The sequence below is a fragment of the Saccostrea echinata genome, unplaced genomic scaffold, assembly GCF_033153115.1.
Source record: "Saccostrea echinata isolate AGI-Se365-2 ecotype Australia unplaced genomic scaffold, CSIRO_AGI_Sech_v1 ptg000009l, whole genome shotgun sequence".
NCBI classification, from domain to species: Eukaryota; Metazoa; Mollusca; class Bivalvia; order Ostreida; family Ostreidae; genus Saccostrea; species Saccostrea echinata.
Window position 1 is genome coordinate 40,628,041 of NW_026889758.1, and position 19,045 is coordinate 40,647,085.

At 32.4% G+C, this 19,045-nt stretch overlaps 1 protein-coding gene across 3 annotated transcripts in view; it reads right to left on the minus strand.

Moving 5' to 3' along the window:
- Nucleotides 1-237: 237 nt before the first annotated feature.
- Nucleotides 238-19,045, minus strand: part of LOC133182381 (uncharacterized) — a 33,785-nt gene continuing 14,977 nt past the window's right edge. Inside the window, exons 1-4 of one of the 3 annotated variants that reach the window (XM_061317215.1) lie at nt 7,019-7,110; nt 5,015-6,265; nt 4,632-4,733; nt 238-3,883 (exon numbers count right to left, since the gene is read on the minus strand). In XM_061317215.1, coding sequence (XP_061173199.1) covers nt 3,698-3,883; nt 4,632-4,733; nt 5,015-6,265; nt 7,019-7,075 — 1,596 coding nt within the window. In that variant the 5' untranslated portion in view covers nt 7,076-7,110 and the 3' untranslated portion in view covers nt 238-3,697. Of the gene's footprint in view, nt 3,884-4,631; nt 4,734-5,014; nt 6,266-7,018; nt 7,111-19,045 lie in introns of those variants that run through there. The other 2 variants (XM_061317214.1, XM_061317213.1) reach the window with 2 other exon arrangements.

Below are 19,045 nucleotides of genomic sequence, written 5' to 3' on the forward strand. Positions count from 1 at the left end.
CTTCAATCTATGGTTCCTTTACAGTATTGTATTATACTCAGGTGACTGTTAATAATTGATGAGCCTGAGTATGAGTTAATAGTCTCACTTGTATGAGTTTGCTTTTTTGAGTATGGAGAGAATGGAGTGCTTTGTATCTTATCTCATGGACCTTGTAACAATAGCCATATTAGAATTGTATTAGAGAGTTCAAATGATAGTAAGGCAAGTTTCAGGGGGTTGATTAAAAAATCATGATTTTTCATTAAATTTATTTAACATTGAACAGGTTAAAAAAGAACATGTATATATAATTTATAAATGAAACTTCTTTTGGATTTACACGTCAAATAAAATTGTATACATAATAAAGATACAGACAATTATACACATCTCAAAGGTGTTTCAAATTGACAGAAAACCTTGTTTAATGACATTTTTCTAAAACGTGACATAAAAACCTGAACATTATGCAGTTTGTACAAAGTCAACAAAATAATTGCATTAGCACCTATTTATGAGGCAGAATATTTTAAAAAATCTTACAGTAACACTCACTATAATGCATGACATCATTAACACATTTGCACAATATTTTGAATCCGATGTGTAGGGCACACGTAACTCCACATTGTTATCCAAAAAGACACATATGGCTTAGTGAAACAAGATTCTATCTACTGGTAGATATGTTACATATATATTACATGTACATTAAACTCACTGAATTCAAAATTTCCTGTATAAAAAAATAGCAGTAAATTAATATGGGTTGCAATTCAGAGTAATATCATTCATGCATGAAAATTTACTTTTGTATATCAATAATCTTTTTCATTGAAGTGCAACAGTTTTTTTGTTAAATGAAGACACTATGGTGTAAAATGAAAACAGTAAGATACAAGTGATTGATGTTTGCTCATTGGTCTCATCTTGATCTGATATAGACAGTTTACATGACCTTAAGTATCTGACGAGACTGTAGCTCTACCTATTGTTCTTTGTATGACAGTGGAAGAGAAACATTGCACCTGTACTTGTAACCTGTTTGTTACTCTTGCATTTACAGGATTATTTCTTAACTTGCACAAAGTTTTATTGTTTGTCAGTAAACAATATTTTTTAAAATGCTACTCCTTCAGTTTTTGTCCATTTTCAATAAAACTTGGTATACAAGTAAACTACATGTATATTGTGGCTCATAATTTGTATATATATCAGTTTTAGAGTTGCCATGGCTACAAAAAATAGATATGTCTTATGCTGGCTTTAGTTTGATAACTTTGATTTCAGACAGCTGCAGACGGATTAATGACATTTTACCAATGCATGAACAAATATACTGCATTACACCATTTAATCTTTTACAAACCCATAATCTCTTTTGTTGATTTTTCCAATGAAAGAAAAGTTCAGTATTTGTTCATAAGCATCTCAATCATTAGTATCTTGTGACCATTTTTAAAAGCTGGTAATCCTGGGTTTCTGTTAAGGCCTAAGATTACACAACAAAACAGTATCATTAAGAATAAAACTTTTTACAAATATTGCATCCTGTGTAAAGTGGTTAAATGCCTTACATCAATCATCTAAAACACCAGCACTGAATTATACATTAATTAGGAAAAAGACACAGAATAAGTTTCATACTGCAAATGAATTCCTTAACCGATTTTGTTCTTAGAAGCAATTTAGCCAAATAAGTACACAATTTACTCTCGTTTTGCTAAATAATGATGCATACTGGTCTCCAGAGATCACTGAGAGACACAAATTTATAGGTTTCCTTTTGCTTCCACAATTATTTCTTTTTAAAAAGTCAGGAAAATTCAAAATGGGTTTAATTTTTTTTTCTTAATTGTAGGGATAGTTCCATTTACATTTAATTTGCAGTATAAATATCTTACCAAACAGTGCAATCTGCTTGATATGTACCTTCTTAATCTGAAAGACTTGATTATCACAGAAATTCTTTATACATCAACAAAAAAGAATTAAAAGAAATAGAAGTGTGTGCATAAAATACCAGATAATATGTATCAAGATTCAAAATGATGTCTTTTAAAATATTTTGCAAGTGGGAGACTATAACATATTGATGCCCTTAAAATAAATAAACTAGAAAAATGTTTATAGGACATGAATGCCCTGCCCAAGGTACATTTGTATTGCAACAGTAAAAGAGAAATGTACCTTCCTTTTTTGGTCTGAGATTGATTCATCCCATCTATAATCTTACAGCTTAATAAATCCTCATTGTTTCAAGGTTATTACCATAAATTTATATATGATCTCTTAAGATTATGTATAGTTAAAATGCTCTTACAGAGATTTTTCAATGTATGGTGGTTTTGAAGTACTCCTTTATGGAATAAAATAAGATGAACTGAGAGCAAAATAGGAACAAAATGTAAAATTCAAGGTTGTAGGAAAGGTCTAGGTAAAAAAATTTTGACAAACTTATGTAAACAATATACAAAGTTTGATGAAAATATCTTGTGCAGTTTCTTTGAAACTTAAATAAATGCAAAATAAGGAATTGTGAGGTCAAGGTCAGAAGAAAGGTCAAGATAAAAAAAATTCGACAAGCTTATACAAACAGTATACAAAGTCTGATGAAAACATCTTGTACAGTTTCTTTGAAACTAAGATAAAGCAAAATAAGGAATAGTGAGGTCAAGGTCATAGTCGAGGTCAGAAAATTATGACACAGTTGAATAGCTTTTATTTATTTGTAGCTTTGTATGAAGTTTGATGAAACATCTTGAACAACAATTTGAATATTTCAAACAAATATGCAAAATGACAAATAGTTTGGTCAAGGGTCAAAGGGAAGGTTAAAGGCAGAAAATTTTGCAACATTTGAATAGCTCTTTCTAATATGTATCAGTGTAAGAATTTTGATAAAACCATATTGAAAAGTTACTTTGAAAGTAAACATAAAATAGGGTATTAGTGAGGTCAAGGTCACTGGGAAGGTCAAGGTCAGAAAATTATGCCACTGTGTATGAATTTTGCTTAAAACATCAATGAACAGTTTCTTTAAAACTGAGGTAAACGCAACGTGATGGAAGGACAGAAGACGGACATCTCAAACAGTACATGCACTGGTCATATTCATGGCAGGGCATAAAAATGTGATTTTTCTTACCAGTTTTCCTCAAGATATTTAGGGTTGTTTTTGTTCCATATATGCAAGGAAATAAACACTCCCTCAAAGGCAGCAATTTCTCAAGAATATATTTTAAGTATATCATTCTTATGGATGATCTCTCTCTTACCGGTGTATATACATGTATCTGCTTTTTGAACTTTGCTTGAGATGAAACAATCACTATTTTTTCCAATTTATTTACAGGAATTAAATTTGCAAACTTTGACAATAGTTGATGATACTACCAAAGAGATATTTTATTTACTTCAAAATTTACCACTTAAATAAAAAATGGATTGCTACACACCAGATGATGCACAAATAATATAATATCATAAGTCCTGATCCACCTGATTGCATGGTTCACAGCTTTAAAAAATGCAAACATGCATTTCTAAGTCTGTTTAAACTATGAAAACAGATATGAACCACATATATAAATACAAAAAGAGACATGTACATGTAATACATAACAGTTTTATATACATCATATAATACCCCATGAAATCCGGTTTTTTGACAATTACAGTAACAAGATAACAAGTAACAAGTTGGAGTTTTGTGTCAACTTTTGGATTGTGGTTTACCAAAGTACACCACCAGTAGGACAACCACACCAATGACAGCTAGAAAAACAAAACAAGCAAGCACCAGGCGAATTACTTTGTTGCGATGTTTCTTGGCCAACTCACGATCCATATCTTTGTAGGTGGCATCAGTTGTGATGTTTTCAATGTCCTCTATTCCCTGCTAACAGAAGGAGGCAGCATTTAGTACTTAGTATCTGAATGTGAATTCTGGTTATTCACAAATAACAGTATATTTCTGCTAGAAATTATTGCAGCAATTTCTGGTTGTCCTTTTGATAATTTTAAACATGGAATAATTATGGCAGATTTTTTTTCTAGGAGGCATAACAGAAGCATATACAGCTTCTGGCTGGTCTCTAATGCACATTGTTTTTTCTTCAGTTTACAACCTGACAACCCAAGAAATGAATCTGATTCAGTACACAAAAGAGAACTCTAAGTCTCTAACAAGTAATATGGTTGACTGTCATGTACAATGTTACTAGATGTATGAGAAGATCTGGACAAAAAAAGCCAAAGTTCAAATCTAACAACTGTGAGCTGCATATGAGGAGACAAAATGTGTTAAAAGCATCAAGTTAAATACACTTCACATATATGTACATTCTTAATAAAAGCTGATGGATGATTCAAACTATTAGAATTGTTCATATATCAGATCAGGTTTATGATATGATAATTCAGCTTTCATTTACCAGTAATGGATATTGTCTACACTTAGAAAAAAAAGTATAATTTCTCTCCTGATGAAAACTTGCAACAGAGAAGCATTAGAACCTCATAGAATGCTTATGTCCCAAGCGAGTGTCATGACCTTGGCCCAAGGTCATTTTGGCAAGTTCAAGGTCACTGATTATTATGAATCATTGACTTATACTATAAAGCTGATACTAAATAAATGAACTCACTAGTTTGGCTCGAGATAATGATGTCCGTGTTGAGACAGGTGGAAGATCACCTGACCCTATCACATACTCCTTCATGTAACCTGGGATATTCAGCTCACTCAGCTAAAACACAAAGTTACCATGGTAATCCAATTTTTTTTTTATAAAGAATCAAATAAAAACAAAGAAAGAGACAGAGTAATTATAATATTGTACAAAGAAATAATCAAGGATCATAAATCTGTGATTTCTGAACTTTTTTTTTTTTTTTTTTTTTTTTTTTTTTTTTTTTTTTGCTTTTGAATGGATTTTTGAAGAAATCTCTGACAAGGGGTCCAGGAGCAAATAACATTTTATAAGGGTCACAATGCTTTTTTTACCTTATCCAAAGAAAAATTCCTTACCTGACTATTGGTGTCACTACTGTTAGAAAAATGCAGGACTTTTTCATCATCTGTCAAACTGATTTCAAATCCATTATCATCCACAAACACTGGATTAGAATTGGCTGTCCCATTCTTTTTCTCTTTGCGATATTTATTTGGCTTGTTTTCATTGAACACTGTGTCATCAGAAAATTTGACACTTTTCTGCTCTGTAATAGAAGAGTTTAAGTGATTTGCATCAGAGTATGCACTTGAACTTGCATCAGAACATGTAGGAATTAAGATAGGCTTTTTAGGTTTCATAGCAAGAGAGTTCAAGATATGGTCTGGCAGAGAATTCTTCCTTTCTTTAACTTTTTTCTTGCTTGAGTTTTTCTTGGATTTCTTTGATTTTTTGGATTCATTCTGTTCATCCAGATGGCCAACTTCATCATGTTTTAAGTTTCCATTTGGAATTTTCCCATTGTGGAGTCCATTTGAGTCTGTTTTCCCATTGGTTAAAACACTACTCCGTTTTTCCTGAGGTAAAGTTCCATTCTCTTTCCCAAGGGGAACAGACTCGCTAAGATGCTCACTTTTACATTGCACTGTTTCACAGAATTCTGTTTCTTTGGATACAACCAAATCATCAATATTTGGCCAATCAGAGTTTCTCTCTCCTGTCTTTAAACTTCCATTCAATACTGTTGCATTCCCATTGGTTAAAGTCTTATTTTTTCCCCATAAGTGTTTTCCATTTCTCTCAGATTCAATCACACCCTTGACACTTTCTTGCTTTATTTCATCCAGTTCCTGCTTTAACAATGCTGCTTGCTTTTTCTGGTCCAAGCTCAAGACATTGTTATTATCACTGGCGACAGAATCGCTGTGCAAGTTCTCTTCCTTTGCCATTTTCTCCAATTCCAATATAACATCTTCCTCATTTAGAGAAGTGTTCCTATAATCTGTTTCTAAAATTATATCACCAACGACAACTTCGCCATTTGTCACTTTCAAACTTTCTCGTTGCATATCTTTCTCCTGGCCTGAAACTGTTACCCTGACAACAGAGCCGGTGAAGTTTGGGTTTTCTTCTCCAGAAGGTAAGAAAGGTGGGTCTCCAAAATCTACATTTCTCTGCCTTTTTAAAGGAAAACTGTTGTATACAGTGATGTTAAAATCATTTTCTGACACTTCAGCTGTTTCAGCGCTTTTTTGTTTTTCATGATATATAGGATTACTTTTCACTCCTTGGAGTCTTTTGCCAGATATTTGTCCTTGAAATATTGCCTGAAAAACACGTCAAGAAAACATTTTATAAAAGAAACATTTTAAAATTATCTTTGTGCATATGTCAGTCAAATACACTCTTCAAATATTTGACCTTTTCTACAGGGTATAAAATTTCGACATTCACCTGAAAATTAGGAGTTATTAATTTTCTTTTGAAAAAGTTCTCATTGGGCGATTAATATAATAATTATAAGTCATTGCTATAGCCAGCTACACGAGACACTCACAATTTACATTTCTGACCGGTGACTGTCTATTATCAATCAAAATTTTCACCACATGAACAGTTTATACCTATGACAAAAGTGATCTATCTACCTCACTGTGACTATGACTAAAAAAAATTGGACACAATCCACACAAGGTCCAAAACTAACCATTCACTTGCATAAAAGTTTACTTTGAAGATGTTAAGAACCGTTTCTCCAACAAACAGCTGTGTATAAATACAGGGATTTATATTTTAGATGTCCAAATCCACATTGATATATTTTCTTTATGACCAAAACTTCAATATCATCAAAGGTCACACATTTTAAAGCTATTGGATTAAGTTGTTATTCAATAAAAGCAATTTTGCCCATAATAATAATTCTTTTTCTTTTTTATATTATTGACAGATTCTTGTACCAGTACATAGTCATGCAAGTTTAATCATTTTATCAACTTTTGCCTTGTAAACTACCCATAACTAAAAGAAAAATAAAACATAGGCACCTGTGAGGTGCATGATTAACTTTCAATTCATACCTTGTCGTTGAGATCAAATCTTGAGGAAGCTTCATGAGCAATGTAAATTGGAGGCATTATCACCAATGCAAGTATTACACAGTGTCCAAATATATTTTTTGTTGGTTATATATCTGAGCACCACAGTTTAAATTAATAATTGTTAAGCATTTGACCATTAACTGTTATCTGTTTTGATCTACAACAGTCTACCACAAATTTCATTATTGTTTTACATTATGTCCTGTACCATCAAGGAATCAAAGATTAGGAGATTGTGACACCGAGTAAAACACCTCAGGAACTCAAAATTCAAAGGATCAAAGTGACAGGTGTTGATCTCTTTGATTGGTTGGACTTCAATTCACACATTTCTATTGTCCACTTTGATTGGTCAAGCATCAGTCAACACTGTTTTTGTAAGAAGACAATAATCCAAGTGACACTTCAGATTACAATGGTTTTTGTCTAGGCAGGTCATACACTAATTATACCTTATATATGCTTATTATACCACTATAAATTATACCAATTAGTACTTTGAAATCAAAGCATAAATTTAAATTACCAGGGTGCCATATGGCTCATAAAGTCATATGCATATGCACATGTATCTGCATGGCAAAGGTTTTCCAAAAATATTGTGACATAATGGTCATACAAGAATAATGATTTAAAAGATTTAATTGAAAACAATTGTGAGTACATTATGCTTTGAAATGATCTATAAAACATTACACAGAAAACTTTCATTTTCTTGTACAACAGCTATTCTTTTTGTAAATCATAAAGATATCTGTAGAATATAAAAAATGCAGTATGACTTATCAAAATGGACTTCTCAAAATTGCAAGTGAGCCCCCCATCCCATTTCCCCCAAAATAAAAAACAACAACAAAAAAGAGACACATGGGCCACAACACTCACCTGCTTCACTAATGGGCCTTCTGTTCTTCAACTTAAATCTACACTTTGTCATGAAGCTTTTACATTGTCTTAATCTTTTCAGGCCCAAAGGTTCTTTGTCAAGAAGATTTTCAAATGACCCTACCCAATTTTCATTATTTCTTAGAACAGGGTATTATTTAATCTCGGATTTGAAAAAAAAAAAAGGTTATTGATGTATAAGACATCTGTGGACTGTAGACACAAATTTCGAATTAAAATTGCTGTAGAAACCTAACCAAATCCCCCATGAGCCAACCCCCAAAAAGGGATCACCTTAAAATAGCTTTAAAAAGAACTCTACCATCTTCTTGAAAAATTATGCTGCAATTTATCATGCCTGAATCTCATGGAAACAATTTCCTGATACTCCTCCAAACAAGTTTTTGTTTTTTAATATTTTAAAATGGCAAAAAATTCATATTTCTATAACTTCGGACCTTGACCTCGGTTATGGGTCAGGACATACCCTTGAGTCACAAAGAACTTTTCATTAGTTGTATTATAATCTTCTAATGTTTTTCCATTTCAAAGTTGTGGCAAGAACAATTTTTAATACTTTTGTACCCATTGACCTTGACCTTGTCCAAAATGACCTTGGTACTGGGTCTATCCACATTTCTCAACACAAGCTACCTTTACATTAGGTATGAGTCTCTGAAGTTCCCCTGTCACATTGCTATGCCCAGACAATAATTTCAATCCTCTTATTTTTAAATTTTCACAAATGAAATGGTATATATTAATTATACAAAGCTTGAAAAATAAATATTTAAAAGTAGTTTCAGAGATCATTTCCAGACGAAAAATATCTACAGACAGTTGGACATGGTGATTCCAGTAAAATCCCCCAAACTGGTTCGTGTATGAAAAAATTAAGAATAAGTCAGAGATACAGTGAAACTTGTCTAATGCAACATGCACCGAGAGTCAAATTTTCACAAAAAAAGTCACAATAGACAGGGTGTCATACTGCAGAGTGTAAAGGACATCAAAAATGGTAGAATGGGAATGAAATTTAACATCGGAATTCACAGTGTGATGGACTACACAGGTGTCGGATTAGACAGTTTTCACTGTAGCTTCAAAATTTATCTATTAACTTAATGACAATCATTTTCATTTCATGCCAAAAGCCACAGTTTAGTAGCGAAAATTAAAATAAAACTACATGATGCCTATGAATTACATTTTGTGACAAGAATGGAACTTTAGGTGATAAAGTCATATACTGCAAGGTGTGAACTCCTGCCTGTACATTTCATGTATACCATGATCCAATGTGATACAAATTACAGTTTTATGTAAGCCCTACTAATGCAATATAACAAAACTGCAAAATCATCCATCTTTATTATAAAATCACAATGGACTTCATCCTCAACTTCTAGTGAGTCTATATTTGTTTTATAATATTGCATAAAGATCCAACTGTTTATACCATATAACAGCATGTTACCGAACGGGTGGGAGTGGTCTCGTTAATACATTAATGTTACCTGGAAGATCAAAAGTTCAACAGGTCATAAATCCCTATAAATATTGTCAACACGCTCACAAGCATTGCATACTAGCAGTAAAAATTTTGTAACAATTAAACTTATGGTTTCCATATAATCTTTTAATATTTAAGTACACTCACAGAAAGTTTTTAAAAAAATGCTACTATAGTCACATTTAATAACACATAACATCAGTAGCTTAAATCCAGAAATTGTTGATATGATTTTTAATCTGATATTAAATACAGTTTCTGTCTCCGATCAGGCTACATTGAAAAGAATTAGTCTCAGTAATTTATTGTGATTTCAGATTTGTTGCTCATAATTCCCCTGCTCAATTTGAAGATTACTAATATAGATAAATTTTTTGCAAGATACAATTATAATGAATTAAACATTTTTTGAGGCATAAGAAAAAGCATAGCATAAGAAAAAAATAACACAATAAAACAATTTAGCTAGCACTAAGAATTTTTTTGTCATTAACACAAATAAGAATATACTTGTATTTATTTGGGGGGCAACATTTCACAGTACAGAAAGACTTTGCTGTAGACAAGTAATGATTTTCAGGTAGCACTGATAGCTGTCAATCAAATTGAATTACCTGAGTGACAAGAAGATTGGTATTGATACTGAGTCAGGAGCATTTTGTGAGTGGTGATATAACATGATATAAAGTTGGGACTGAAAGTCATTAGGTCTCTTTTCAAAGTTAACATACAGTTTAATTTAACTTTGGTATTTCAAACATAGATCGATATTTCAAATACATGAACCATGGATATGCTGAAGTAAGTTGGAAGTCCCTGAATCATATTTTCTTTATGTATTTTAACCTTAGTATCTCAAATCCTGAAACATCTCAAACTTTTTTCTGATGATTTAAAGTCTTCTAACTGTAGACAGAATTTTTTTTCTCCTTAAATTGTCCCTTACTCTATATTCCAACTTGCAGACATAATGCATATCATTCAGATTCAACTCAGTGAGAAACCTCCGAGGACTTAAGCAACAAGGTCCGTAAATCTTGGTCAAATGTCACAGATTTAGCCTTGCTATCATAATAACTTCATTCTGTTTGAAGAAAACTGCTGAAAGCAAGCAAATAAATATTAAACATAATAGGAGATACCTTTTCTTGTAACAATTTCCCTCCTTCATACAACACTCACACTATGCAGTTTGCCTCCTAAAATCCTCAAGTAAGATCTTCAAAATATAATGACGCATTTCAACAATTAAAGCATATGACCAAATTACAGACCAACTTAGTCCCATCCTGGGGCCTAGACACTTGATCAAGGAAGCCTCAGTTTTACTGTTCTGGTAAATGGTTAAGTAATCATACATATGTGCTCATGAGTAAAGAAAATGATTTTATGTTTCAATATATGACAAACTGTAGCCCCAGCCTGGAGCCTAAACCATGGACCAGGGGGCCATGAATTTCTCAAATCTGGTAGAGGGCTAAGTGCTTATTGTATTCATGTAAATGTTTAACAGCCAGATATCCAGGAGTAAAGAAAAAGATTTTCAAAGGTGTTTTTGCACTTTCGAAAATATAATTGAAGGCTAGGGAAAAATGAAATATTTTTATTATCAAATTTGATGAAATTTCACCTCCACCATTCACGGTAGCTCAGTCAGTAGAGCGCTCTCTTCTTGATCGGAAGGTCGTGAGTTCGATCACGAATCTCACCCACGACTGACCTAAGTCGATAAAAAATAGATAGCAACTGTTCCTTCGCCATGCGCTCAGCACTTTGAAGTGAAAGTTGTGGGTCCTTCGGATGAGACCTGATAAAAACCGAGGCCCAGTCTCACAGCAGGCGTTGGCACATTAAAGATCCCTCACTGTTCCATGGCCCTGAGTGCCAAGTAAAGGTCAAAATTTGAAGCCCTTCACCGACGTCTCTATATGAGTGAAAAATTCTCGAATGGAACGTAAAACAGCATACAATCAATCAATCAATCTTTAAATATAATTCTTGAAATCTCTTCCAACTTAAAGCAATAAAAATATGATGAAGAATTATGACAAAATGTGAACTTTGGTCAAACTCTCTTCGAATAATTAATATAAATGCCCCTTTTCTATACTTTGGAAATTTTTTCGGGTTGTTTGCAAAAATTTGACCTTATACTTGTAATTATAACCAGTAATGTATCTATAAAACAATAATAGAACTTAAACAAGACTCATTCTGGGAAAACTGATAATTTTCTACAAATTTAATCAGTCAAGATATCTTAATCATATAAATATTGTTATGTTTATATATGTGGAGTTTTGATAATTGTTAGAACCTAACCAGCTTCAGATCTTACAAAACAGGTACCCCTTATAATGGTCACACCCATTAACCTTACACAGAGAATGAAACCTTCATAACAGAAAATTGAACAGCAAGAGCCTGGCATACATATACATGTAGTACCTAAATACTATTATTATATGATTGAATAATTCCAATCTCTCTGATTGGCTGAGATCCAACAATGTTAGAAAAATACTATGTTATATTGACCTGCACGTGACCTTCCAGGTCAATATAAGGAATTATTTATTCTACATTGCACTAAAAATAGATAGGGAAATTCCAAATTGATGTTAATAGTTTTCGAAAGTTATTTCACTTGCACCTGACTTCCACTCATATGAACATAACATTAAGGCACATAGATTCTTGGGTGAGGGGTGGGGAGTAATGTTGCAGGAGGCCTGCCCCTCTCCCCACCTTTTGAGAATGTAAAGTTTTAATTTAAATTTTAAGGATAAAAAATTTCAATAAAAGCCCCTTGCCTTCGTTTATGGACATTTACATCCCATCAAATAAAATTTTGAGTTGGGAGAATTCTTTTCCTTTCTGGGGGGGGGGGGGGGGCTAGTCAAAGATTTGTTTTCAGGCAAGTTGTCCTTTTTTTCCCCCTTTTAATGCCCCCTTTTTCAAAATCAATCCTTTATATGTGCATGACATTTATTTTTTCTACGTTGCACCTAAACTAGAATTAAAATTTCCAAAATAATACAACTGTTTTTTCTTTAACCCCGTTTCTCTCATTATGTTCGGCTAGTACTTCAGTAGATGTGAACAAGTAAGATGGAATGGATTGCTTAATGAGTGTGTGTCATTTAATCATTGAATCATATAATAAAACAATTATTGCTGTTTTTTGGGTCTATACGATGATTTAGCCACCTTCAAAGTACAATATTCACCTCGCCCTTCGGGCTCGGTGAATATTGTACTCCTCAGATGCCTAAATCATCGTATTGACCTCAAAAACAAGCAATAATTGTATAATATACATAAGTATCATTTGTCTTATTTAGCAGCAGCAGCAAAAAAATATACCTAACCCATTTTCTCATTAAGGTGAGCAAATCAATTTCAATTCAAATGTAAGCACTACAAGTGAGATTTTCTAATTGTTTATTGATAAATATATATATATGTACACATATTCACCATCCAATTTGAAAAGCATGCAATTTACAGGTAACAAGGGTTATTGATTAAGAGGGCAGGAAAAGCTCCACGAGATCACTTACCTTACTCCTGTCATGTTGCCATGGAAATCCTAACCTCTGTTTTTCATAGAGAATTTCTGATTTAAATATTGACATTTTCTGCAAATTTGCGAACAGCAGAAAAACAACAAAAAGCTTTTGGTCACATTTTCCCTCCTAGTTCAACAATGTCATTATATCCATAACAGCCTTTTCCTTAGTTCAGTATTTTGTAATCACAAATTCACATCTGTTAGGATAAGATTAAAAATGGATGTTCTCTGTACCAGAATACTAACGCAATCATCCAATATATAAAATTTTACGTGATTTCTCACACAATTCCAAAATTAAAGATCCTTTTACATACAATATATATTCCTTTTTGTTTACATGCAAATTGCATCTGCATACAGCGGGGAAGAGAAAAACTAGTTATAATCAACGAAACTTTAATATCAACACTCAAACTTAGAGTCCAGTTTATGATTTTCCCAAATTTTAAATTCAAGATGACAAAAATCTTTTAAGATGTTCAAAATCTTAAATTACTTAGTATCCTAATACAAAAAGGAAGAAGTCGGAACATCTTCGGAGCAACTGCAAACAGGTAACCCTTTACTTTAATTGATGGGTTTTTAATTGGTCGACTTCAGGTTAACAATTTAGAGACAGGTAAATTAACCCCTGTTCAGGAGTCAGAGAGAGAACCACAATCCTTTGCTACCCAGTATCTTTGTAATGATGTTTAACTTTCGTGAGAATTTCTGTTCATTTGATTTCATCACTTTCTATATTTCTCAATGCTTACATGCAATCTTCAACTAAGCTTTCAAATAATCAATTTTAATCCCTCCACCTACACCTACACACACACACATGCACAAAAGTATGTGTCAATTAGGTTAAAATTGGCATTTTGAAAAAAAAAAAAAACGTGTGACAAGGATATTTTTATACTTTTTGGTTGCACGAAAATCAAACTACAGTAAAGCTCATTTAGTGTGAACATGTATAAAGTGAACTTGAAAAAGCAAAGTTTTTTAGGATCCCTGGCAAAATTCTTAACAATTCCTTATAAAGTTCAACAGTTATAACTCTGATACAACAAATTTACAGATAAGGTGAAATAAATTTGTGTCCAATAGAGGTAAAAAAAAATAACAATATTTAAATCCTTAATAGTGAATTTTTAAAGATTCCAAAATCTAAATTATTGAAGTGACATATTATTTTTCTTACACATTTATACATGTATTTGAAATTCATTTCATCAGAAAATTTTAGTACTTTAAGATAAGTTTAGTACCTACTTAATAAATTCCCTGAACACATTCGGAAGCCATACTTGAAGGAAAATGTATAATATTGTATATTTGCTATATACTTCAACAAATTCATTATCAGATAAGAAAAAAAAATTAGGGATATAGCAAAGTAAATTTACAGGTCCCCAGAATTTTGTTATAACCAAGTTTTACTGTATATAGCATGACTATAAATAAACAATATTTTAACAATTTACAGAAAATATTCCAATGTCATTATATATTTGCTATAATCACTTTGACAAGCTCCACAAAAATCCAGTGATTTTGCAAACATCATAAGAAATTACAAGCAATATAATATTTTAAAAAATTATTTCTTTGGGTGTATTTTGATTTTAAAGGAATATGTTGCAATGTGCATGGATATAACATGAAATGTTACCTCTGTACAAAAAAAATTATTGTCATGAAATAAAATCAATCCATACAAGACTTTAAATCTTTAGTGTTTTATTTAATTCAGAGTAATTTATATCTCAGAAGCTGTTAAAAGTGCAGTTGTTTTAATGTAACTAGTTAAAGAAAAATAAATGAGTTAGTATTTATAGCATACTGCTGAAAAAGGTTTTGTTGGGAATTAATTTAAGTTTCAAATTTTTTTTCCCTATAAGCAATCTCTGAAAATGACTTTTTCAGCAATAGTTTAAACAATGAGTCTTGGAATTTTACTTATCAATATTTGATAAAAAGACTTCTAAACATCAACAAATTTGGAATAATTAGGTTAAGCAATAAGTTAATTCTTAGTAGGAATTTGAGAGTTACAAAGACTTGCCATAGATAAATAGGCCCAAGGGTCTAGAGGGAGTGGGAAGAAGGGGGAAGAAGGGGAGGGGGTTTGATGTCCTGTCCTCTGTGAGGCACCTATAAATTGAACTGCATTTCCATGGAATAACTTTAAAGTAAATGTCATATTTCTATATACTAAACCCCTCAACTTTTATGGATAAAATCTTGTTCAATATTCTGCAATTTTTCTTCTTTTATAAACTACCCATATAATAAATCAATTAAAGTGTAAAAAAAAAAAATTAATATACTGACAATTATGACTTAAATCATACCTTAAATACCCTGCGCTGCCCAGAGCTAATTTTCCATATATGTTTTTGCTCCTGGTCTTGCATTGTTTTACATCATACCGTATTTAGCAATACCTGAGTTGTTCTGGAAGGAAGCAGATCAACAGAGGCAATATCGCATACACTGCTCCACCCAGAATGCTGTGCAGTGACTATCATACCACTATGATAATTAAGATTCCAATTACTGGAGAGTTCAAGGATTTGCAAGCCACATGGACTATACCAGCAAATATATTTAAAGTGGCAAATACTGTTTTGCATAAAAATTGTCAAGGGATGAAAATGAAATGAAAATCTTGGAAAGTCAAAAAAAAGTCAAAAAAAAAAAAAAAAGAAAAAAAAAAAAGAAGAAATTCCAGCTCATTTTGAAGACTAAAATAAAACACACAGGAATGTGTTACAGTCACTTAATAGCCTCACCAAACTGCATGATAATTTGCATTAAAAAAATTACAAAACAAAAACAAAACAAAAAAGATAAATAAAACAAAAAAAAAAAAAAGATGAACATAGTTATATACCCTATAGGGCAGCACTGATTACTCTCTATATTAAAAACAAAAAAATATCGAAAACCAAATCGCTAACAGAACAAGCATTCTGAGAGTATTGCATTAGCAATACTACTCCCCTACCGGCAAGTGTAATCTGGTTCCCCTTAAGAATTGAAAATGTCATATCTCCGTCAAAAATCAATGAAGCGTAACGAAATGCAAACTTGATCTGTAACTCATCAAGATACACTCACATGCCAAAAATCAGCTCAATATCTGCAAGCGTTTAGGAAAAAAGTATGGAAAACCAAGTGGGACAGACTGACAGACAGACAGAGGGACAGACAGACAGACAGACAGACGGACAGCTAGACAGACGGAAGGACAGACTCAGAGGAAACCTATAGTCCCCTCCGGTTTCACCGGTAGGAGACTAATAATGCAACACAGAAACTTATAGCCAAATGACTCTGCAAAGGATAACATTCTAAAGAAAAAAATTCCCAACCACCCAATTCAATCTTAATATATATTTAGCAAATTTTCTTTTTAAAAAAGTATTTTATTGTTTGATGTGTATCATTGTGTATGCTCAGTGGCAAATGCCCAATCAATTCTAATTTCCACATTAATCTCAGACACTTCTGCAAATTTTTTCAGATTTTTTTTTTTTTATGAGTATACACATTGTCTTGTTTCACTGCTTCATCTGAATGAAAGAAACTAATTGAAAGAAATAAGATAGCATATTTCCCACACTTTGTAACTGCATGGAGAGGAAATGAAATAGTAGAAGTTTCAACTTTTTTGCTAATACAGGTATAAATCTACCTGAAATGGCAAGGAAGCTGTCAATGTCTTGTACTTGTGTAAGTGAAAGTATTAGTATCATTTTGATACTAGTGATTAGTATTAGTTTGTGCTGTGGCATAAAAAAATTTTTTTTTGAAAAATGTTTGCACTGTGGCATAGATTTTTTTTTAGATATTTGCACTGTGCACAGGATTTTTTTTTTCTTTGATGTTTGCATTGTGGCATAAGATTACATTTTCTAAATGTTTGCGCTTTGGCATAAGGACTTTTTTTTGAAAAATGTTTGTTTAAATGTTTGTGCAATGAAAAAAAAAAAATATTTGAAAATGTTTGTGCTATAGCTAACATAGGATTTTTTTGGAAAAATTTTTGCACAGTGGTTGCTCTAGAACTGGTTGTGAGGCAGAAGAGACCAATCTCAAGAAAGAGAGAGAGAGAGAAAGGAGAAAAATAGAGTGTCAAGAAACATTGTGTTGCTATAGAAGACAAAAAATGCCTCCATCTCTGATGTTTGGTTCTTAATGTTCCAATAGACATACACACAGAGATAATGGCAACCAAAGATCTGCCATTAAAGCCTTGTTTGGAGAAGTTAGCTGATTATTGAGTCCCTGGGGTCTTCTATCAATACCAACATGACCAATTAATGGCCTGTGATATATGACATCAAGGTGTGTTAATTGGATTCAGACCTATCTCAAAATAAATTCACATTACAGGTCCTTACCTTTTTACCCTGAAACACTGATGAACAGTACTATTATGATCTATTCCATGTGTATTTAAAGTCTAAAAAATATCTGCTTCAGCATCTTATGAAGCAAAAAGATTCAATTTCCCACACAGCAAAAATCCCATTGATGACAAATAAGAACAATGGCTTTACAGTGCAACAGCTGAAAAGCCAAACCAACATCCATCAATGAGAAATGAACTCTGTGTTCTCCATTTTACCTCAGCCTCCAGCTCACCAAAATCTCTTGACAGTCAATAACTGTGCATTATTACATGTGCACTGTTGTAGTTTTTATGATTATCTGGGAGCAAAAGCAAATATCCATGGTTAGAAATATTGGACTCAGAAAATCCACAATTCACAAATATTTGGAGTTGGAAATTTTTTCAACACTACACCTATTCGTATTTATATACCAGGTACTTATTTCTGCACAAAGAATTCTAAAAGAGTGTTTACTGCCATCATCTACTTACCTTGAGCATTTTATCATTTTAACTCTCCCCTTACTTCCATCATTTACCTCCCCTTTGTATTCCATCATCTAATAAAACCAACTACTGTATGACACACCTAGGCCCCAGTTATCATTTATATTAATATACAGTCATTTATATATAACTGTACTGAAGGTGGGTAATTATTTTGGCTTGCATTAAATGATTCACAAGTCATACTTTTTGTCATCTCAATCACATTTCAATCGAAGTCAATCTCCAAAGGGATACACTGCCCCTAATAAACAAAAGTCTAAGGTCACAAAAACTCTTCCATCCTCAGCTGGAATCCTACCTGACATTAAGAAATCTAGGCTTGACTAGATTAGTATAAAATTGCAGCTTGTTTAAACAGGCTAAAAATTAGCCACAACTATTAGTAATTGAAATAATCAATGAAAAGAATTGATGTCTGATTTTTTTTTTTTTTATGTTTTACTCGTATCTGCTAATTGTTTCTGTATCATGTATCATGACTCAAATAAAGTTTTAATTACATGTATAATTCTTGATAAGCATGTACATATATATTCAACATGGAGTCCATTTAGATGATTATTAGTGTTGTCTTCTTGTCCAGTCTAAATTATCAGTTTGTCATTGTAATCTCCCTAGACAGGAAGAGACATGATTTTTGGCATAGTTGTCTGTTTGTATATCATAAAACTGTGTCAAGGTCATAACTCCTGAAAACCTTGATTGTAAAAGACTCAAATTATACTCTGTTGCTTAGGACCTCAATGACTCAATTTAAGATATATCTCAAAAATCAAGGTCACTGATCAATGAGATGGTGAAATGGACACTCAACTGAAATGAATTTAAATTTTCAGATGTTATTGTTGATGACCCAAAAAATGTGATAAGATTCTATCTCCAGGTTATATCTCAAAGGTCAATGGGCATTGAGATATTGAAATAGTGTCCAAACCATAACTTTGGAACCATTTGTTGGAATGAATTCAAACATGAGTATGGTGTTTACTGCTGATACATGCAGGTGCCATGACCCAGCTAACTCAAAGTTTAAAGGTCAAGTCACTAGGGTCACCTCACCTCTCCTCACCTATCCTCATCGTGCCCGCTGGCACATAAGGCCCCGAAGTCACTAGGGTGAAATGTTGAAATTTT